The following is a 22,754-nucleotide window of genomic DNA, read 5'->3' as shown; positions in this document are numbered from 1 at the left end:
CCTCCTTGGTACAGGGACCCTTGGCAGCCGGATGGTATGGCACCAGGAAGGATTCCTGTACCGAGACCTGAGAGGCTACTTGATGGCTCAGGTAATGTGGCGGATGCTGACTGCTGGAGGCTTGGGTGGGTTTTGGCCTGCAGGTGCCTGGGCTGTACCGGTGAGGAGGCTCTGACGGATCCCATAGCAATGGCGTCAGGCTCATCCGAAATGATGAGATCTTCAGATAACTGAAACCTGGAAGGAGCTGGAGGGCACTGACAGCCGCTGACAGCCAGAGGTGAAAATGTGGACCTTGAGATGGAGACTGCTGCAGTACTGAGGTGGATGCAGGGTCCTGTATCACTTCAGAGCTGGGGTCAGAAGCCGATGCCAAGGGATGTGCGGTAGCCCCATGCGGATCATGGTGCCACGGAGGATCAGGTACATGGTACCGACACCTCGATACCGGACTCAGTCGGAGCCTCTACGGTAACCCTTAATGGACACGAGGGCTCCTGAGAGTGGGTCTTATGAGGTGACCTACCCCTTTTCTCCCTGTCTCTGGATGGGAAGGAGTGCTTTCTCCTCTTCAAAGGCTTTGTCTCCGTGGTCCCAGCTGAGGCTGGGCTGATGCCTGAAGGAGCCAGTGCTAATGCCTGGGGGGAAGCGGACCTCTCCAGAGCTAGAGCATGTCCCATTAACAGGACTGCTAGTCTCGTCTCCCTGTCATTTTGGGGCCTGCCCCCAAACCCCAGACAGATCACACACTTTGAGGGGATGGGGGAGTTCCCCAAACACCGTAGGTAACTCCAATGTCCGTCACTGTGGGGAAAAGACCTGTGGCAAGTCTGGAAGGGCTTAGCCCCTGGGGTGTTAGGCACGACAGATTGATCGGCACAAAGAAAGGTGCAGGAGTAGATGGGGAACCCCCTGTCCCAGAGCACAGAAACGTGCCAGATGAAATACAAATGAAAATAAAATATAGGGCAGGAAAACAAATGAGAAACGAAAATACGCGAGAAAAGTCTTTCCCGAGGTGAGAGAAAGGCGGGAAGCAGAACACAGCTACCCGCCGAAAACTCGGTCTCGAGCCACAGGCGGCTGAGAAGGAACTGAGTGGCGGTGGGCTCTCGCCTCCCTGTATCCCGTCGCTCGGAGCCGGCGCAGGCCCACCAGCACGACGTCGCAGGCTCCAGTCCAGGGCGCACACATCCTACGGTGGAGCACCCACCAGGACGGATAGCGGAAGGACTCATGAGGGCAACTTAGTTATGTTTGTGGGGTAACCCTTGTCCCCCCATTTCGCCGCCCTCCTGTTTCTGTCCCTCCTGTGTTGTTTTGTCCAGGTGTCCGGGCCCCGGGCTAGCACAACGCTGCAGTCTATCGCCCCCTGCTGGCTGGACCATGCAAAGATATCCCTGGGTCTGCTACTGCTGAGCTACAGGCCTTAAAGCAGTAGCAGCTGATGCGTTCAGATCCGAGGTTCGCCTCCTCAACCAACCCCTGCTGATGACCCTGCCAGGGGCATGTCATGCTTCAATTACAAGCGCTCTGGGCGGTGGCTGTGTCTTTTCTGCACTCTCTGGAGCTGTCTAACTACAGAACATCACCGCCAGGGCCAGAGGGAGTGAAGAAGTGTTTGGGAAACCGAAAGCCACATGCAGATGGGCACAACTGGGCTCAGGCCAAAGGAGTCACGCTGCTTATGCCAGCCCTGGGGCCAGCCCAAGGTCCTTGCAGCGTCCATATGGATAACAGTCACAGGGGCAGCCTTGGAGGGGCAGTCTGCCAGCAGGCGCCATTCATTGCACCTACAGCTGTCCGGGGCTTCACAAAAACTGTACATCTGCGCACAGAACTAGTCTGTGACCAGAGCTTTAGCCTGGGCGCCTGAAATCACGCGGCCGGATTCGCAGTGGGGCTGAGCCGCCCCTGGTGTCAGAGCGGCTCTGCTCGCTGCTGCTCTAAATTGCTCTCTGCTCTGTTCGAGACTCTAAAGTGCCCCACCAATAATCTGGGGCCACATCTTCCTCTGGGGTAAAACAGCCTGGCAGCTGCACCGTGCCTGTTGCTGGGATTAGTCTGACATCTGCTGGTGTAAACAGGATCTGCGCCGGCTGTACTGGGATAGTCGCTTTCAAAAGCACTGTGCTCAGGGCCGGCTCCAGGCACCAGCTTACCAAGCAGGTGCTTGGGGCGGCCACTTCGGAGAGGGGCGGCACGTCCAGCTGTTCGGCGGCAATTCAGCGGACGGTCCCTCACTCCTGCTCGGAGCGAAGGACCTCCCGCCGAATTGCCACCGCAGATTGCGATCGCGATTGCGGCTTTTTTGTTTGTTTGTTTGTTTGTTTGGCTGCTTGGGGCGGCCAAAACCCTGGAGCCGGCCCTGACTGTGCTCCCACTTTTTTTAAGAGGCGCTGTATTCTCCTTAACCCCGCGTGTGCCCTATGGGAAGCACAGTGTAGAACAGCGGTTCTCAACCCGTGGCCTGCGTAGGGTGACCAGATGTCCCGATTTTATAGGGACAGTCCCGATTTTTGGGTCTCTTTCTTATATAGGCTCCTATTACCCCCCACCCTCCGTCCCGATTTTTCACATTTGCTGTCTGGTCACCCTAGGCGGGCCGCATGCAGCCCAATTAGTACACAGCTGCGGCCCGCTCAGCTGTGTGATAGAGGCCGCAAGGCGGGCCCTGGGACCAGGCAACTAGCTACCGCGTGGCAGGGTCCAGGCAGACGGCTGCTGCTGGGCCCTGTACAGTGGGGTCCTGGCAGGGTCTGGAGTCAGGGTCCTGGCTGCCCCCCAGCCCCACACAGTGGGGGTCGGGGTTAGGGGTCCCCGCACAGCAGCGTCCAGGTTGGGGTCCCTGCCCCACACCCCACATCCAATTCTCCGCTTCTGCCCCCACTCTGTGGAGGGGTCTGTGGGCGGAGGGCACTGAGCATAGGGGTTTGTGGGGGGGTTAGATGGGGGGCCCTGTGGTTCTTAGCCTGTGGCCCAGGTAACACTTTGTGGGCCACAATGATAAATAGGTTGAGAACCACTGGTGAAGGGGTGAAGCTGCCTGGCCATGGGGAGGCATGTGCCATGCTCTGTAAATGAGACCTGGGCAATGCAGGCATCTGTTTTTGCCTGAGACCTGAAGGCAGAAACTGCACCCTCCCATGGTTAAAGGGGAGTAAGGTGGCCAGTGTCTGGCCCGACCCACACAAGAGTAAACATATGCATGGGTGCACACTCACATGTGCACGCACGCACAAGCACCCACGGCTGCACCCAGGCTCACAGTCCCCGAGCGCCGAGCTTCCCCCTGCTCCCCAAGTCACAGCAGCCGCGCAGTCGGGTTCCTCTCTTATGGAGACTGCGCCGTTTATACAGACAGCACATTGCCTTGTGGCCCCCGCCACCACGCGCCCGACCGCCGAGCATTACCGTGTGGCTGTGTTGCTGTTGTTGGTGTTGGTGTTCCTGTCCGGGGGGAAGTCATCGAGGAAGACAGGGGAGTCCAAATATTCACTCCCCACTTCGGTGAACTGCAGGGGTCTCTGGCTGGTCACGTGGGGCTGCAGGGGGCTGTTCCTCTCCATGAAGGAGTCAACATGACCGAACAAGCCACCCGTCCTCTGGAACCAAGAGGGGAGAGGTCAGAGCGGGCCTTGACAGTGGTGCTTCTCGAGGCTTCCCTGCCTGTGGCACATGCTGCCCGAGGCACATGCTGCCCGACGGTCCGGATGGGTTTGGACCCATGGTGAGCCAGCAAAGGCCAGTCATGGTGGCTGAATTTAAGATCATGCACAGCAGGGCAGCGGTAGTAACAGTCCCAGTTCTTACAGAGCTGTTCTCAAAGCACTTTATAAATAGGGGGGTCAGCTCCTCACTTCACAGTGGGGGAAACTGAGGCACAGAGCAGGGAAGTGACTTGCCTTAGGTTACCCAGTAGGTCCATGGCAGAGCTGGGAATAGAACCCAGGTCTCCTGAGTTGCAGCCCAGTCCCAGCCCATCCACTAGGCCTCTCCTACCAGATAAACCCTCCCATACTCACAGGCAGCTCTGAATGTGAGGGATTCCCTGAGGAGTGAGACTGGGCAGGACACTGTCACAGACTGCTGGCAACCTGGGTTGCCATGGTTATCATTACACCACAGCCAATTGGAAGCTCCCAGCATAGTGAGTGCAGAGGGAATCTCTGTCAGCAGTGTTCGGTCTGTGCACATAGTTGTGCACCTGGCAGAGGTGCCAATACACACTAGCCAGTCCATCCCAGGAACGAGCACTCTTCCATCACGTTAACTGGTTAATATCCCGCTCTGCAGTCCGGGGGGGTCAGTACCATTATCCCCATTGTACAGGGGAGGGGAAGGGACAGCCAGGGAGATAACACCAGTGCTGGGATTAGAACCCAGAGATCCCTGAGCTCAGGTCACCAGCCCACAGCTCCACCTAACACAGGGGTGGGCAGACTATGGCCTGCAGGCCGGATCTGGCCCACCAGCCGCTTTAATCCGGCCCTCAAGTTCCTGCTGGGGAGCAGGGTCAGGGGCCGCTCCACGCGGCTCCTGGAAGCAGCAGCATGTCCCCGCTCCTATGCGTAGGGGCAGCCAGGGGACTCCGCTCTGCACACTGCTTCTGCCCCAAGCACTGCCCCCGCAGCTCCCATTGGTCGGGAACCACGGCCAATGGGAGCTGCAGGGGCGGCGCCTGCAGATGGGGCTGGTCGTGCCTCCACATAGGAGCCAGAGGGGGGACATGCCGCTGCTTCTGGGAGCCGCTTGAGGTAAGTGCCGCCTGGAGCCTGCACCCCTAAGCCCCCCCTCCATGCCCCAACCCCCTGCCCCAGCCCTGATACCCCTTCCACGCTCCGAACCCCTCGGTCCCAGCCCAGAGCACCCTCCTACACCCCATTCCCAGCCCCTCATTCCCAGCCCCACCCCAGAGCCGGCACCCCCAGCCGGAGCTCTCAACACCCCCTGCACCCTACCCCCCCGACCCAGCCCGGAGCCCCCTCCCACATCCTGAACTCCTCATTTCTGGCCCCACCCCAGAGCCCGCACCCCCAGCCAGAGCCCTCACCTCGTCCCGCACCCCAACCCCAATTTCGTGAGCATTCAGGGCCTGCCATACAATTCTATACCCAGATGTGGCCCTCGGGCCAAAAACTTTGCCCACCCTAACGCCTGGGAACAGAGGAGACGGTGACCCAGGACCCACTTAGCCAGTCGGTGACGTGGTTTCCTGTGACTGACACTCTCCTCTGTGATCAGGCCCATCTCCACGGACTGTGGCATCTCCCGTGCTAGTGGCTTTGTGCCCCCCAGCCAACTCACGTGCTCACACAGAGCTGGGTCCTGCCCAAGCATTTGGCACCAAGCGGCCATGACAATATGACTATGATCTCGGGCATCATCACTCACCCCTGGCACCTGCTGGCTGGCCCCTACCCTGTCTGCAGCAGTCACCTCTCAGTGTGCTAGGCTCTGCATGGGACACAGACGGTGGGGCTGGTATGTGTGGGGTTAGAGGGTGGTACCTCCCACTGTGCTCACCCTGTATATCCCTTCCTCAATCGCTGCCTCCATCATGGCCCTCTCCAGCTCCTCCTCGGCGGTCAGGTCCCCAGAGATCGCTCGGTGTATCTCGGGCACAGCTTCCTCTTCGATGCTTCTCAGACCGGCCTGGTTGGATGGACAGAGATGGGGAGGTCGCTCACGGGGCTGCTGGTGGCAGGGCGAGCTTTTCCTCACCGGGCAAGGGGAGAAGGAGGCTCAGCAAAGCCCGGTGGCCTGGCAGCTCCAGCTTCCTTCCCCGAACCCTCAGCCCTGGCCCCGCAACTGCCTTCACCGAGCCCAGGCTGCCCTGCCTACTTCCCAAAGGGGGCGCTCTGGTGCCTGCTGGTTCAGCAGCCTCTCCCACGGCGCTAGCTCTGTGCACTGGGTGTGGAGAAAAGGGGGACTTCACACAATGGGGCTGGAGGAGGGTAAACGGGCTGAGCCGTGGGGTGGGGGGTGTCTCTCTAGGGCAGCCGCATCTCTGCCCCTCTCGCAGGGCCATGGGGGCTGGCACATCTCACCTTGCACATGTTGGAATTGGATTTAATACCCAGGGACAGATGATTCTACACCCCGCAGGGAGGCCATGGGAACCCCGAGACATGGCTGCATTCCAGGTTGGACAAAAGAAATGCCCCCATCTCCCCAGGGGAGGAGTCCTCTGTGCTCGGGACATGCCCCCCCAGGACCTCTGATGCAGGGAGACTGGACTCCAGTTTGAAACTCTTGCGTGGGGCTGTTCGTTCCATCAGCCAGAAGGGGGGGCAGGGAGTGACACGAGCCTCAGACCTTCCCCTTGTCCCTGCCTCTTTGTCCCCATTTCATGGGTGGAGAAACCAAGGCAGACAGGAGGGAAGTGACTTGCCCATGGCTACACGAGTCAGTGGCAGAGCGGGGAAAGAACCCAGGAGTCCTGCTGCTCACCACTGTGCTTACTCCTCTAGAGCGCGCTGCCTCAGTAGAGACTGAGCCTGGGCTCTCGTGGAAGGAGCAGGGCTGCAGGAAGGGTGGTGTGAGGGCACCAGCTCTGAGATTCCATCATGGGAAGCCCTTGAAAGCCCAGAGCTCAGTCAAGGCCCCAGTCCAAGCTGTGTGCAGCAGAGACCAACTGCCAGGCCCCGAGGAGGCAGCCTCCAAGCGCTCCCTTAGGCCGGGCCAGCCTCCTCCGTTTCAGGACTGTTCCTCTTAACATGAGGTCCCCTCACTTACACACTGAGACCTGTTTGGGGTCATCCACGGGTTCTCCCATGCAACGTACCCTTTGTGCAGCCCCATTTCCAGTGTTCTAAGGGACAGAGCTTCCACCCACAGACTGTTCCCCTGTCTCCATTTCCCTTTGTTCAGCTCCGTCCCAGTGCTTCCTCTCCAGCCATCCTCGAGAATTCCTCGGCCAGCCTCGTACCGACACCTTCAAATACTTAGGCCTGCTTCCCACCTTGCCCAGCATATAACAACACCACCACCTAGCTCTTGTGAAGCACTTTTCACGAGGAGATCCCAATGTGCTTTACCACAGAGGTCAGTGTCCCTATCCCAATTTTACAGCTGGGGGAACTGAGGCACAGAGAGGGGAAATGACTTGCCCAGCGGTGCTGGTGGCCGAGCCCGGGTCTCTATCCACTAGGCAATTCTGCCCCCTGAGCCCTGCCCTGCCCTTGTGCAGGAGGGACAAGCTGGCTGCTTCATCCAGGCAAGAGGAGCGGCTGGGATCCCCAGACCTGTTTGCACTGACCTGGATAGCAATGGCGTTCTTTTTGGGCCGATACCCATAATACTCCTCCTGGCACTTCATGAACTTCCTAAAGTGCTCCTGGATGAGGAAGGTCGCGTAGAACTTGTCCACGGTCACCTCATCCTCTGGAGGGGAGAAAGCCAAGTGAGGCCATTAACACTGCCCAGTGGCTATACCCAGCCCCCGTCCGAGTGGTGTGGGGCAGCGGAGGGGGCAGGCAGAGGGTGCCGGGGAGAAATAAGCCAGGGAGCATGGCAAAGACGCACCTCCAATTGGTGGAATGACCTGGTCCAGGAGTTTCATGCTAGTTCTCTTCCAGATCTTCTTGATAATGGCCCTCAGCTCCTCGTTGGCCTGCTCAAAGTTACCTGTGGGGAAACAAACCACCGATCCATTCGTTCCGCCCCGAGGGAACACCGCACACAGCCAATGGCTAAAGGGAAAGCCAAGATGCAGTGGGTGAAATCCATCCTGTCAGCGGTCACCCGCGTGAAGGCCCATCCGTGTTTTCTAGAGCACTCGGGGTTCCCCTCGCAGCTGCGTCTGTGTTCCCACCACTTGCGTTAGGTTCATTTGGGAAAAAAACCACTGTCTCTTGTCATCCTGACTTTGTGGCTCTGTCCTGGCATGGTGCCTGAAGAGTGGGAGGCGGCAGGATGGGATGACACGCCCTGGCCTTGTTGAAACTGGGACAAGCCTAGAAAAATGGGAGGGGTGAACCTAGGGAGGGGGCTCACTCAGCATGCTGTGATGGCTATCTTGGGCTGTGAGCTTGGGCTTTCTAAACAGGGAACAGTCTGGCCTGGCTGTGGATGGGAGACTTTGCCGGCACACCTGGATGCTACAGGAAACAGCTTTGGTAACATGGGAAGTAGTCAGTGCCCTAAGAGAGGGCTGTTAGGGGTCACCATGTGGACGAGGCTATTGGTTTTTGAGATACGAAACTGTTGCCTTGGCCATTTATGGCCATTCAAAATGCAAGGGCACCTTTTTACAAGTGCTGACCCTGACGGCCTTCCCAGCTTCCATCTAGGGTTGCCAACCCTCCCGGATTGGCCGGGAGTCTCCTGGAATCGGGCTCGATCTCCCAGAGGCTACTGACGCCAATCCGGGAGATTTTAGGCTACTAAAAGTCTGGCAGCGCAGCGGGGCTAAGGTAGGCTCCCTACCTGCCCTGGCTCTGCACCGCTCCCAAAGGCAGCTGGCAAGTCCCTCTAGCTTCTAGGCAGAGAGGCAGCCAGGGAGGGTCTCTACACGCTTCCCCCCACCCTGAGTGCTGACTCTGCAGCTCCCATTGGCTGGGAATTGCAGCCAATGGGAGCTGCGGGGGAGGTGCCTGCAGGCAGGGGCAGCACGCGGAGCAGTCTAGGAGCCGGACATGCCGGGTACTTTCGGGAGTGGCCCGAGGTAAGTGCCGCCCGGCTGGAGCCTGCATCCCAACCCCCTGCCCCAGCCCTGGGCCCCCTCCCAAATGCAAACTCCCTTCCAGAGCCCGCACCCCCTTCTGCACCCCAACCTCCTGCCCCAGGCTCAGCCCGCACCCCCTTCCACACTCTGAACCCCTCAGCCCCAGCCCAAAGTCTGCACCACCTCCCACACCCCAACCCCCTGCCCCAGCCCAGTGAAAGTGAGTGAGGGTGGAAGAGAGCGAGCAACGGAGGAAGGGGGGATGGAGTGAGAGGGGGGCACCTCAAAGAAGAGGCGGGGCCCCAGGAAGAGGCGGGGCAAGGGTGTTTGGGTTTGTGGGATTAGACAGTTGGCAACCCTACTTCCATCTCAATCCCATCTCCCGAATTTCCCTCTGCCATTTGAAATAGATGGAATTGCGGTTCACCTTCCTGTCTTTACCTGTCTTTACCTGCTGGGTGGTGTCGCTTCCTGCGCTCCGACGGCTGCTGTATCCCCCCCAGAGAAGGAGAGGTTACTCACCTTGTGCAGTAACTGGAGGTCTTCGAGAGGTGTGTCCCTATAGGTGCTCCACTTCAGGTGCGCATGTGCCCCATGCGCCTCTGACTGGAGATTTTTGGTAGCCATTCCCATTCGGCCCATGCATGCCCTCTCAGCAGCCTCCTACCCTGTACCGGGGATAAACAGGGCTGCGCAAGTGAACTGCCCTCAGTTCCTTCTCGACCCTGAAGTCCCGTGAGACAGAACTCCAAAGCAGAGGGGAAGGAGAGTGGGTAGTGGAGCACCCATAACAACACACATCTTGAAGACCTCCAGCTACTGCACAAGGTGAGTAACCGCTCCTTCTTCTACAAGGAGTGTCCCAATGGGTGCTCCACTGCAGTAGCCCCTGAAGGAGGAGGGAACAGTGGAGCTGCCTCTGACCTAGAGGCGTGTACCAGGGCATAGCGTTCGGGAAAAGTGTGCACCGAGGCCTTGGTTGTCACTCTGCAAATTTCAGCAATGGCTGCATTTTTAAGAGTGCCATGGAGGCAGGCTGGAGAATGGGCTATTCTTCTCGAAGGGGGCTGACCATTAGCAGCCTGGTAACGAGCATGAATGTAACTGGGAACCCACTTTGAAAGTCTCTGGGGGGAGACTGTGGATCCTTTGGATCTGTCCACAACTGAGATAAACAGTCTGGGAGACTGTCTAAATGGCTTGGTTCTGTCCAAATAGAAGCTACCGCCCCTCTAACATCCAAGCTGTGGAGGGCAGCTTCCTCTCTAGTCTGGCGTGGTTCTGGGGGAAACACAGGAAGGTGGATAACTTGGTTAATGAGCGAATCAGAGGATATTTTAGGTATGAACTTGGGATGTGGGCCTAACAAAACGTTATCCTTGAAGAAAACAGGGAAGGGGGGCGGGAAATCAGCCATCAATGCTCCTAATTCCCCAGTGCTAATTCCCCAATGCTCCTAATTCCCCAATGCTGCCTCTAAGAATGCCACTTTCGTAGGTAAGTGCACCAGAGAGCACTTAATGAGCAGCTCAAAGGGAGATTTCATGAGACAGTTCAAATCCCATATGGGAGCAGGCTCTGCGGGAAAAGGTTAACCAATTCCTTGATGAATTTTGCTGTCATGGGATGAGCAAAGCCTGAATGAATCCCTGCACAGGGGAACGTAAGGCTGTCGTAGCTGATGAATGAACTCTGACGGAACTCACAGAAAGAGCTGAATACTTTAAATCCAATAGATAACCAAAAACAGGGGAGAGGGAAGAAGGAACAAGGTCCATTTTTGAAGGTATTTCTAGTAGAGATCTTTCTGATGTTTCTAATAGGACCTGTTGGATCTCTGTCGAACAGGAAACCTCTATCCCCAAAAACCACTGAGGAACCAAGCTCGGAGGCAGCAGATGGCCAGGTTGGGATGGAGAGTCCGACTGGAGTCCTGGGACAGCACATAGGACATGGCTGGAAGCTGCAATGCTGGACAGGAAGTGAAGTGAGTCATGGAAGGATACCAGACCTGCCTCAGCTCAGCTGGTGCAACTAGACTGACTCTGGCTTTGTCTCGTTTGATCTTGTTCAACACCCTCTGAATCAACGGTGTCAGAGATGTATAGAGTAGGCCCAAGGAATGAGAAAGGTGTCTCCCAACGACTGATGGCCCAGTCCTCCTCTCAAGCAGAATTTCTTGCACTTTCTGTTGACGGTAATTGCAAAGATGTCTGCTTCTGTAAACCCCAGGTCAGGAATCTCTGTTTGAGGATCTGAGGGTCCAGTTCCCACTCGTAATTGTGGGAGAAATGTCTGCTCAGATCATTGGCCATGGTGCTCTGCATGCCCGGAAGGTAAGCGGCTGTGAGGATGTGACTGGGGCTTGACACCAATTCCACAGCTTTATTGCTTCAGCACAAAGAGAAGGGGATCTCGCCCCTCCCTGAGATTTACGTGGAACATGCAGGTTACATTGTCTGTCATGACCCTCATGGATTGGCCCTTGCTTAAGGGAGGGAAGTGGATACAGGTATTCCTGACTGCTCCTAATTCTAGGAGGTTGATGTGCAGGAGAGACTCTTGAGACAACCATTTCCCTTGGACAGTGTGTCCCATTAGCTGCACTCGCCATCCCACAAGTGAGGCATCCAAAGTTATGGCGATGGTAGGAGGCGGCTGGGTGATAGGAACTCCTGCACGGACTTTGGACAGGTCCTTCACTTGAGCGAGTGTAGCACGTGATGAGGGCCAGACACCAGATTGTCTTGACTGTTTGTTTGTTCGGGTGATAGACTATTCTGAGCCAACCCTGGAAGCAGCAAGATGTAACCTGGCATGTTGTGTTATGAAAGTACAAGCTGCCATATGAGCCAGCAGTTGGAGGCAATTTCTTGCTGTTGTCAGGGGGTTATTTGAATCTTGGCACTAAGACTCATCAGTATCAGAAATCTGTCGGAAGGAAGGTAAGCTCTGGATGTTAGGGCATTCAGAGATGCTCCTGTGAAGTTTATCTGTTGAACTGGAGTCAAAGTGGACATTACAGATGGCTTCTGTATTGCAGAGAAGACTTTGACATACAATGGTCCTTGAACAGCCAGTTGTCGTGGTAGGAAAGATGATTATTCCCCACCTGTGCACAGCTACTATTGCCAGGACTTTGGAGAAAACACTTGGGGCAGATATGCTTTGTTCTGTCTGCTACCTCCTTAACTACTTAAAACACACCTGTTCTACTTAATACATTTATTTCTGGTTTACAATAGAACCCAGTCGATGTGATTTCTAACGGGGGGCGGGGGGGAAAGATGTGCACACCCTCCTCCACACTGAGAGAAGAGGCGAAACTCATATAATTTCGGGTTTGTACTCCAAGGGAGGGTGGACATCTGGGTGCTGTGGCAAGCTCCTTAAGCTGAGTCTTCCCAGAGCGGATCTCTGTCTCTCTGTGCAGGTGGGTGTGGCCCTGCCTGTGTGCTGGGCTGGAAAAGACGGGGGAGCCGAGCCCAGCAAGACCAGGTAAAGGGGGGCCCAGGCTGGCAGAATGGTCTGACTCAGTGAAATCCCAGCACAGCAGGTGACATCCCAGGGGGTCCAGCCGTCACAAAGGTATCAGGAGAGATGCTGCTATGGTGGTACCTAGGGGATCCCTGCACAGATAGCTGAGAATATGAAGTGGAGTCCTCAGCACAGTCCAGAGGAGGAGCAGACATTGGAGGCGAGGATGGTTCTCCACCTGGGACAGGTGGTACAGGAGAACCCGGGGGTACCGGAGGAAAGTACGGTCTCAGAGGCCCTGCAGATTTCACTACCGATAGCCATGTGGTACCCATTCTGGCTCATCAGACTCCAACAAGTCTTTGGAGAATCTAAACTTCTGTGGTACTGGGTGAACCTGGACTGGATGGGGCTCTGATGCGACCAGTGTCAGCACCGAGGATGCGGATTGTTCTGGTGGTATCTGTCTAGTCAATAGCGCTGATACTGAAGATGCTGAGCTCAGAGGAACCGATGTTGCTGTCAGGGTCACATGTTTAGGAACCGGAGGTGGTATTGAAAAGTCTGTTTATGCTACAGACTTTTTAGAGGCAGAGCGTTTAGGGTCGTTTCTGTAGCAGTCATGCTTGGACGATATGGCGGACAACTTTGGCACTGAGGAATGCTTGGTATTGTGGGTCTTTGAGGAGCTCGGGGTCTTCAATGAGTTCCTGATACTGGAGAAGGATGGACCCGCAGCGGTGCCCTTCCTGGTGTCAGGACTGGGGCACCCGGCCTACTAGTTGGAGCTCAGAACCAAGGATCAGAGCTTTAGTCCGGAGCCAAGGGGCAGAACCGGAGTCAGGAAGAAGGAGTCAGAGTCCAGAGCCAGAGTAAACTGGGTTTAAACAGGAATCAGGCTGGGGCAGGGCTGGGAGTGGGCAGAACAAGGCTGGAGCAAGATAGGCCTGGGGTGACTGCAGCTGTGGGCGAAGCATTGAGCAGCTAGTGACCTGCTGCTGCTGCTGGGCTTACAAGCACACTGGCTGGTTCCCTTCAGCCAGTCAGGCGGTCCTGCTGCAGCCCATCTGGGCTTGCTATGCCTGGAGACTAGCTAGTCCCAGGCTCAGCTGCAGGCCCTCATTCCTGACACCTGGGACAGGAGGTCTCTGAAACGGTCGATCTTGACGGTGACTGAGGCTCGTTTGAAGTGGGCCGTCCAGGAGGAGAGCCGGAACTCCGCTTGGGAATTTTAGCAGTGCGCTCTGTCTTCCTACCCGCAAAGTCCGAGGCGAGCGGGGTACGGCGATTGAGGGGCACTGTGCTCACTTGGCTGCGGCTGTACAGGGGGTCTCTTGGGCCTGGACCCTGAGCTGGTTGGACGGCGAGCTCCATCATGAGGATCCTAAGCTGAATCTCCAGGAGTTTTTAGATCTGCTTTGAAAAGCTGAGCAGATCTTGGAGTTGGTTGGAATTGGAGGCGTGTCCCAGACAGTGGATACACTGGGAATGTCCGTCGCTGACCAGGGTCGATTCCCAGCGGGAAAGGCAGCGCTTGCATCCCAGGAATCCCGGCACACCAGGTTGATGACAATCCCCAAGGCAAACCCCTCAGAAAGGGGGAGGAGGAAAAAAGGGGCTATTAAGCAGAACCTCCCCAAATTAACCGAAGAGGGACAATTATAAAATAAAGGAGAGAGGCAAGTAAACTAAACTAAACCTTGAACTAGGAACTCGAGGCTAAGTTAGAGCAAAGCGGAAGCGGGCAAGCTTGACGCTCTGTCTCAGGCCAGCGGGTAGTTGAGAAGGAATCGAGGGCAATTTGCCTGGGCAGCTCTATATACCCTCAGTACGGAGCCCGGGGATGTCTGGAGTGCATGCATGGGACGAACAGGCACTGCTAGTGAACATCTCCAATCAAAGGTGCTCGGGGTGGAGCACCGCCAGGGACACTCCTCAAAGAAGAAGGCAGCATTCTGTGGATGGGTGAAAGGATCCCTACACAACCCTCACCTACCTCACATGGGTGGTGTGAGGCTAAATTATAAGGGGCCAAGTTCCCAGCAGGTGGAAACAGGCGTCTCTCCTTTGAAGTCAAGTCATGCTGATTTGCAGCAGCAAAGGATCTGGCCCTCGGTGCCCAGATGAAATGCACCAGGGTAGCCGATATTACTCACATCTCACGCTGATGGCTGGGGAGGGACCCCTGCATGGGTGGGGCTAGGGAAGCATTCTGGAGGCAGTCTCTATAGATGCACCAGCCAGCGCTATGCTGGCAGGGCAGGGCACCAAAGCAGACAGAGCGTGTCCCTCACCTTCCGTCTTGATCTTGAGGGCTGTCCGCACCAGAGCGAAGAGAGTGGCGTTGAAGGTGACGGTGCCATCGCTGTTCAGAGGCATGTTCATGCACACCAGGCGCTGCACAACAAATGACAACTGCGTTCACCCCCAGCCCGGAGCACACTTCCCATGCACAGGGCCGGCAGCAGACCCCGGCAGGACCGCTCAGGCCAGGCCTAAGGGAGATGCTGCGCCGTGACAATGGCAGCACAGTCTGAGAGCTAGGGAACCAGAGAGACCCTCCTGGTCCATCTGTGTCCAGCAGCCCCCTTAGAGAGAGTCCCCTTTATATTCATGACAACGGAGATCCGTCTCTATTGCACGGCACTTGTGCAAAGGACGCTCTCCAGAGCACAGCTCACCAGTCAGCAAAGACAGACCACGGAGGCATAGGCTGCATGGGAACAGTCAGGTTAAAGGTTATAACTCAGACGGGTTGGGTTATTCGGCAGGCTGCATATGGCAGGTGTGGCCTCACCAGTGGAGATGTCGAAGGTGAGGGAATTGGGAAAACATAGAATCATAGAATATCAGGGTTGGAAGGGACCTCAGGAGGCCATCTAGTCCCACCCCCTGCTCAAAGCAGGACCAAGACATCCTTCTATCAGGGATGGGATCAGTGAAATCCATTCAACCACAAAGGCAGCGGGGTGCACTAGAGGATCCACTAGAGAGCCCGTCCAACCCAAAGGATTCTGGGATAAGACCGCATGGCCTTTTGATAACATGCCATTTCACCCAGTGCTCCAGAATCCACAGCTGGTTTAAAATGGCAAAACTGCCTTGAACTTCGACCCAGGAACTGGATGGCTTTGTTAACGCTTTGATGGCATGAGTCAGAAATGTCTCCCATGCTCTGTGGAGAATGAGCGGGTGCAGGAAGAAGTGCCGCCCACTCTCCCTGCTCCCTCTGCAGCCCCCGGCTTTTGGAGAGCTGCCCCCTGCGGACAACGGGACACGTTCCCCGCTGAGGAGTTTGGACTCCCACCATAAGAGCTTTCATGCAGTTACAATGGGACCCACCGAAGCTGAAGAAAGGCCTAGTCCCCAACCCCAGACCTGAACATGGGGACACTAGAGCTGAGCCGTGCAGCTTGGACCCATCTCTAGCTGAGATTTGTGTCTGACCAAGAGTTTGGGGGTCTTCTCAGAGCTGGGGGCCTCTGCCTTGTATTGGACTGACGGTACCATGGGGGATTATAATTCAGGAAACCTGAAGTGTGTCAGCCTCCGCCCGTTTAAATTGTCTCGCTCCCCCCAAAAGCCTCCTTCTCCATTAAACACTTGATATCAGATCATGAGGATACACAAAACCAACCCTGGATTTCTCCCCAGCCCCTTCCGGTGGGAGCTGGGGAACCCAGAGGCTGCAGGGTGTGCTGGAGGGAGGGGGCCGGGACTGGGATAGAGCCGTCCAGCATGTCAATCATGGAACCTTTCCCTTTGCAAAGGGGTTGTTACCTTGCAAGCCACGTGGTGCGGACAGAACTTCCCAAAGCCCAGGGGAGGCTGGATGCGTCTCAGCAGGGTCACCACATCCAGATGTTTGATTCTTCCCCTGCAGGAGTCAAGAGACAGCTGTGCTTTACCCATCTGCTCCAGTGGTAGAATTGCAAACCCTGGCTGGGGATGGGGAGTTAATTGGCTTGGGGGGCAGGAGCTCAAGGTCCGATCTGTGGCTCAGCCACTGACTGCCTGTGTGACCTTGGGGAAGTCACTTAGGCCCAGATTTTAACGGTATCAGACGTTGCTCCGCTGAGTGATGCAACACCGAACTGATTCAGGAGCCAAAGGCTCGTTTCCAAAGGGATATAGATGCTGGCAATGGGATTTTTGGCTCTTTACGGCCTAAATCTCTTTTGAAAATGAACCTTAGGCTCCTAAATCAATTAGGCATTGCAAAACTCAGTGCAGCAATGCCAAAAACCTTGAAAAATCTGGGCTTTAAGTCTGTCTGTACTTCAGTTTCTCCATGTAGCAGGGTGGACACCCGCTCCTGCCCTGAAGGGCTTGAAATCAGCCCTGAAGGAGGGCTGCAGGGGTAAAAGCAGCCCTGGAGAGGGCTGCAGCTCTAAAAGCCGGGCTGATTGGGGAAGTGGCCGTAGCTGAGCCACACCCCAATCAGGCCACAGCTGGCCTGTATAAGAGGCTGGGAGCCAGGAGCTCAGGAGTCTCTTTCTGCATTCAGAGAGAGAAAGGCCTGGCTGCAGGGAGGTTAACAAGATATCTGGAGTGGAGCAGAGCTGGGGAAAGGCCAAGGGAGCCAGGGAGGCTCCGGCCTAGGAAAGCCCCAGGCTGCAGGCCTGGTAAGGCCTATTAGGTACTGGGTTGCAGGGGGCAGCCCGTGGGTAGGCAGAGGCAGCAGGTCCGAACCCCTTTGCCTGTGATGAGTGGCTGATACTGCAGTCTGCCCCAGTGAATGGGGGCTAGATGGAGACTGGGCAGTAGCCAAGACTGAGGCGAAGTGGGGATAGTGGGTGGGGGTTCCCCTGGGAGGGGGAGACCCAGAACTGTGGGGTACTGCCAGGGGGCAGCACCCAGAGAAAGGGGCACTGGGGTCCTGGGAGGGACACGGGGCCAGTGGCAAGGCGGATCACCAGCCTGCAGAGGGCGCTCCAAGGCTGGCAGAGCTAATTCCCAAGGACAACCAGCAGGAGGCGCCGCAGGGGTGAGTCCCTCACTGCTACACTCCATCTTCAACATGGACACTTCTGTGCTGCACAGACTGGTGCGAGGGTAAATTCATTAATGTAGGCAAGGCCCCCAGGCACTACAGAGATGGGGGGCAGAGAAGTATGTAGGTAGACAGATAATTTTGGAACTGATGGGGTTTCATATTGCAGGCCATTGTAGAATGACACTACAGTGCTGACATATTATGTCACTGGGGACTGGATGCTTCAATATTATGTCACTGGGGACTGGAAGCTCCCAAGTCTAGAATCCAGCTGGGGGCAGTTTGGGGGCCTGCGTTAAATGAGTTGGTGTGTCTCAGGCCAGTTCTTAACAGGTCTCAGAAAGCCACTGTTATAACTAGCACCTCGGATGATCATCTCAGCAGGGCTTTAGAGCCATAAGCCAAAAGAGCCTACTGTGCTCATCCAGTCTGACCTCCTTGTAGGATATGTAACATGTAGCATGTATATTTTTGGTGTTGGGACATGGTCTGGCAGGGAGGGAGAACAGCTGGGCGAAAAGATGAGCCAGCAACCTGATCAGCTTAACAACTGGGTCAGCAGTTCAATCAAGTGAACATCTTGGTCAGCAACCTCATCAGGTAAACAACTGACTTAGCCAGCTAATCTCGGCTAGGCAGGAAAGTGTTTATACCGTATATAATGAATAACTTTGTAACAATGTATTCGAGGCGAGTACCTGAACCTGGGGGTGCGCCTGTTTGGCCCTGTTTCGGTGGCCTGATCACTCACTGAAGCAGTGAAGAAATGACATTCTTTTTCAAGCTCAAGGGCCTGTCTGTGACCCTGTGCGTTCTGGGTAGCGGGGAATAGAACCGGTCAACGCTCCTGTATAATACCGGCCAGAGAACTTGCCCCAAATAATTCCTTTTGAACTAATGCACATCTTGAAAAACGTACAGGCTTGATTTAAAAATTGCCAGCACTGGAGAATCTGCCACAGTCCTTGGTATTGACGCTACCCGTGCTATGGCTGAGCTGTGGATAAACAGGGGACTTCAGTCCCACAGGCTGCCAATCCAGCACCTTCCAGCTGTGCTAACTTCTCTCAGCCTTTTAAGGAAATAATCCGCTGGCCTCCCTGGCTGCCACTCAGACCCAGGCCAGCCACAGACCAGTGCTCACTCACTTGGCTTCCGGGTCGTATTCTGCCCAGATTCTTTTGAATTCGTCCAGATGGTGAGGACCCAGGATGGACCAGTCCCGCGTGAGGTAGTCAAAGCTGTCCATGATGACAGCGACAAAGAGGTTGATAATCTGGCAAGAGAGGAGCGTACGTGAAGGGGACCAGATGCGGAGCCAGATCCTCAGCGGGCACAAAGCAGCTCCCATTGAAGTCAGCTGAGCGTCTGTCCCACAATGCACCAGAGAGGGCAGGACATGAGGTCTCCAAATGTGAAGGACGTATATAAAATGACAGTGCACGGCCTGGTGCCTTGCTATCTTCCCTGTGCTCTAAACTGCTACTGGTTGGTCTCCTCTGACAAATTACACACTTTGTACAAAATTCTCCTCTCCAACCTGCCTGCTAGATCTGCGCCCCAATATCCTCGTTCAGACATTCTCTGTCTTCTCCCTGGGGGACCCATCGTGCAGGGACCAGGCCTGCTGTGTGGATTAGGGAGAATTTGGTCCTTACATCGATACGCGATAGGCAGCCAATCCAAGCCGGAGAGCGTTTCACAGCCTGTCTAGTAGAACTACTGCATGAGGAACACACTAGAGGGTCATTTTTACATGCCTCGCTCTCACCAGAGCAAGACCCAACCCAGGACCCATGTGCCCCACAGGATCCCAGGCTGAAAAAAGAGGGTGAAAAGGGTCAATGGATGGATCCCCTCATGCAGGGGCTGAGTGAGGGCCAAGCAGAGAGGGTTTCCTGAAGCCAGCAGAGTCTGCAGCTACCGTTGGGCAGGGAACAGACCTTAGCTCCCTGGAAATATTTCATACCCAGCCAGTAAAACCTGTGACAACCACAGGCGAATCCTCCCCTCGCCCCCGCAAGACGGATGCTGACATTTGTCCTCAATCCGCATGGCAGCCCATTCATGTCAACCCCTCCAGCGTGACTGTGGGTAGCTCAGTGGCTTGCCAGGGGGTGGGCTCTGGAGGGTGGAGGACAGCGCCTCCTGGTGACTGAGTTCTGGAGCAGCACTGGTGTTTTTCTTCCCAGCCTTCCTTCTGCCACTGGTGAATGAAGCGTGCTATACCCTCAGCCTCGCAGGAAGGGGGGCGGCAGCTGCGCATTGCAGAACACCCTGAACCCTTTGGACCCTGCTGGACTGCCCCGGACCTGGGGTGACACGGGAGAGCTCATGGGAGAAAGCCTTGGCATTCGCTCTCTGGTTGGTCCCCGGCTGGCACAATCCTATGGCCTCCACTTTCACCCTTCTCCTGTTAAGGACAATGAAGGGACCGGGAGCTAAACACCAGGGGATCCGGAATCAGGAGCCGTACCAGGAAGGCGCAGAGCATGTAGAAGCTGATGAAGTAGAAGTAGGCGAAGCCTGTGCCACAGGTGTACTCCTCCCCTGGGGTCCAGTCAGACTCGGGGTCACACTTTTTCCCGTAGCTGCAGGCCAGCAGGATCTCCTGCCAGGCCTCGCCTGTCGCACACCTAGGGAGAAAGGGAGAATGCCAGCTAGGCTCTGCAGGGAAGGGCTGCCCTGCCCAGGAAGTATGGGATGAGATTAGCTGGAAGAGAGCAGGAGCTAGTGGTTACAGCAGGGGCCGAGAATCAATATTATTGGGTGCTAGTCCCAGCTGTGGATGGGCAGGGGACTAGGCGTCCGGACTCCTGGGTCCTAGCCCCCGCTCGCGGAGGGGAGTACGATGCAGCAGGTAAAACAGGAGACTGAGTCAGGACTCCTGGGTTCAATCCCTGGATCTGGGAGAAGAGTGACGTCTAGCGGTTAGAACAGAGGAGTGGAAGTCAGGGCTCCAGTCAAAAGTATTTCATTTCTGAAACATCGAATGTTAGGGACAATTTGGTCCTTACATCGATCCACGATGGGCAGCCAATCCAAGCCGGAGAGCGTTTCACAGCCTGTCTAGTAGAACTACTGCATGGAGAACACACCACTTCATTTCCACAACGTGGAAACAAACCTAACCTAAGATGACGAGGAATTAAACATTTTTAAAGTTTTGATTCAAATCATTTGGAAACGTTGCCATCAGAACTGGTGTTGAAATCAACACGTTCCCAAGAAACTTTGCAATTTCAGCCCAACAGCGTCTTTGGGTGGTGAAAAACTAAAACTTTCCGACCCGCTCTGCTCCAGCTTGGCCTTGCGTTCAGCACCAAGCCCAGCTGACCTCTGACTTGTGAGTCAGGCACCACTGATGGGCTGGGGCTCTGTGGGCATCCCCAACAGGGCTCATGTGTCTTCTTTGGGCGAGTTCTGGGGAGCCCAGTGTGGGCCACAAGGCACACTCAGGCCACAACCTGAACCCACAGTGTATTTTCCCTGGAACCTGTTGCAACCGTAACCAGCTGGTCAGCGAGCCATACTTCCCCCTCTGTGCCAGGTCCCCAGCGGCTAGGACGAGCCCGTGCCAGCTGCGGGACTTACGCCCAGATCCTCAAAGGTATTTCAATGCCACCAATTTCAGGGGCCGCGTGTGATGCCGAAATATCTTTGAGGCTCTGGATCGTAGCCCCGCACCACAAGCTCCATGTTCAGCTCTGGAGGTGCTGGGTCCAGCTCCTGGGGGATGGCCAGGATGACAGTGCCAGGATGGTTACACCTCATTGTTGCTTCCGTGTAGGGAGACCCAGGCCCTTGTGTTGTACCACCATGGACTGGTGCATTGTGATCCAGTGCAACCTCATGGCACATATGAGGGGCCCTTTAATGACCCGTGGGAGTGAGGGACTAGCCTGGGGTCTTCGCTCCTCGAAGAAGTCAGGCTGGCTTCCCCCAGCAGTGGCTCTGCATTACAAATGCCCCCAGGCTGGCTGTACCGGGCACCCCCAGGGGATGGAATGGGAAGGGATGAGGTGGGATGAGGAAGGGGTGGAGCCTACACAGACCTGAAGAGCAGCAGGATGGCTTGTGGGAAGGTCTGGAAGTTGTTGTTCCGGTTGATTTGGGTTCCATCCACCAGGGCGATTTTTCCCAAACATCTGTGAATGACATGCTCAGGTCCCAGCTGCCCTGCAGAGGAACGCCCTGCCATGGCATTCATCGCTACCCTCCACCCCACGTGCTCCCGCTCCTGGCCTCACCACTGCTCCCGCTTGCTCCTTTCCAGCCAATAGCCTGGCACCACAGGGAAAGGGCTGGCCTGGCAGGATGACCTTGTGGACTGGGCACAGCGCTGGGAGTCAGGGGCCCAAGGTGTGTTCCCAGCTCTGCGACTGACTTGCTGTGTGAAGCCGGGGGAGTTTGACAGCTCTGTGCCTCAGTTTCCCCATCAGCGGAATGGGGATAATAACAGTGGCCTCCCCCTGGCAGGGAGGCTGCTGGGGCTTGATTCACTAGTGACTGCAGAGCACTCTGAGACCCCCCTGGTGGAAAGACAGTGGGGTTGTATCTGTCGTGCGGCAGGAGTGCCCGAGGGTTGACCCCTGCTCCCTGGATCCTGGCTCTCCCACGCCCTGCCAGCCGGGGCCCCAGCGCTGTCCCCACCTCCTTACCTGCAGCCCGATCACAGCGTACGTAGATGAAGAACAGCATCACGATCAGCAATGCCACGTAGGGCAGGGCCTGTGAGACAAAGGGTCCAGGGCTCATGTGGGAGTGGAGCTGAGAGGGAGCAGCCTATCCCCGCTGTGGATCCCGCCTGCTTTAGGAGTAGGAGTTCTCCGGGCTGGGTGACCCTGGGCAAATCACATTGCTGCTCTGTGCCTCAGTTTACCCATCTGTAAAATGGGGATAATGATACTGCTCTTCCTTTCTGGAATGCTTTGGGATCTGCGGAAGGAAAGAGTTAGTGAGTATTATTATTTAATACACACACACGCAAGGAAAGCTCTCCCAGTCCCAGCGCTCCCATTCCTTCCATCAAAACTTCCAATCCTTCTTTCGGAGTCAAGCAAGAGTTCTTCCAGTGTGCAGACAGACCCGACCTAGCTTTGCTCTCGCTGGCAGGAGTACCAACAGCTAATCAGTCGAGTCCACATCCAGGGTCCCAGGCAGGATGGTTATTGAAACAGCACATGCTGCTGCGACTTCACTGCTATTGTTATTTGAGCTAGCTAGTGCAAAGCTAGCTTGGGTCTGTCTGCTGTCACCCCTCTGTTTGTGTCTGCCATCACCCTCTGCAGCCGTCACCCCTCTGATTGTGTCTGCCGTCACCCCTCTGCTGCCGTCACCCCTCTGATTGTGTCTGCCATCACCCCTCTGCTGCCGTCACCCCTCTGATTGTGTCTGCCATCACCCCTCTGCTGCCGTCACCCCTCTGATTGTGTCTGCCATCACTCTCTGCTGCTGTCACCCCTCTGATTGTGTCTGCCATCACCCCTCTGCTGCCGTCACCCCTCTGACTGTGTCTGCCATCACCCTCTGCTGCCGTCACCCCTCTGATTGTGTCTGCCATCACCCCTCTGCAGCCGTAACCCCTCTGATTGTGTCTGCCATCACCCCTCT

General features: G+C 56.0%; 1 protein-coding gene across 1 annotated transcript in view; it reads right to left on the bottom strand.

Annotated features, from left to right (window-relative positions):
• LOC135877894 (voltage-dependent L-type calcium channel subunit alpha-1S-like) overlaps window positions 1–21,899 on the bottom strand; it is a 29,818-nt gene extending 7,919 nt beyond the window's left edge. Inside the window, exons 1-11 of the mRNA XM_065403419.1 lie at window positions 21,825–21,899; window positions 21,197–21,303; window positions 19,618–19,777; window positions 18,290–18,417; window positions 15,926–16,022; window positions 14,440–14,542; window positions 7,528–7,629; window positions 7,262–7,386; window positions 5,527–5,655; window positions 3,415–3,605; window positions 1,052–1,195 (exon numbers count right to left, since the gene is read on the bottom strand). Of these exons, the coding sequence (XP_065259491.1) occupies window positions 1,052–1,195; window positions 3,415–3,605; window positions 5,527–5,655; window positions 7,262–7,386; window positions 7,528–7,629; window positions 14,440–14,542; window positions 15,926–16,022; window positions 18,290–18,417; window positions 19,618–19,777; window positions 21,197–21,303; window positions 21,825–21,899 (1,361 nt within the window). The remainder of the gene's footprint in view (window positions 1–1,051; window positions 1,196–3,414; window positions 3,606–5,526; window positions 5,656–7,261; window positions 7,387–7,527; window positions 7,630–14,439; window positions 14,543–15,925; window positions 16,023–18,289; window positions 18,418–19,617; window positions 19,778–21,196; window positions 21,304–21,824) is intronic.
• Between the last annotated feature and the right edge of the window lie 855 nt (window positions 21,900–22,754).

Source organism: Emys orbicularis, chromosome 4 (assembly GCF_028017835.1).
Source record: "Emys orbicularis isolate rEmyOrb1 chromosome 4, rEmyOrb1.hap1, whole genome shotgun sequence".
Taxonomy (NCBI): domain Eukaryota; kingdom Metazoa; phylum Chordata; order Testudines; family Emydidae; genus Emys; species Emys orbicularis.
The sequence above is the reverse complement of the archived record's forward strand: the minus strand, read 5'-3'. Positions and strand labels throughout refer to the sequence as shown.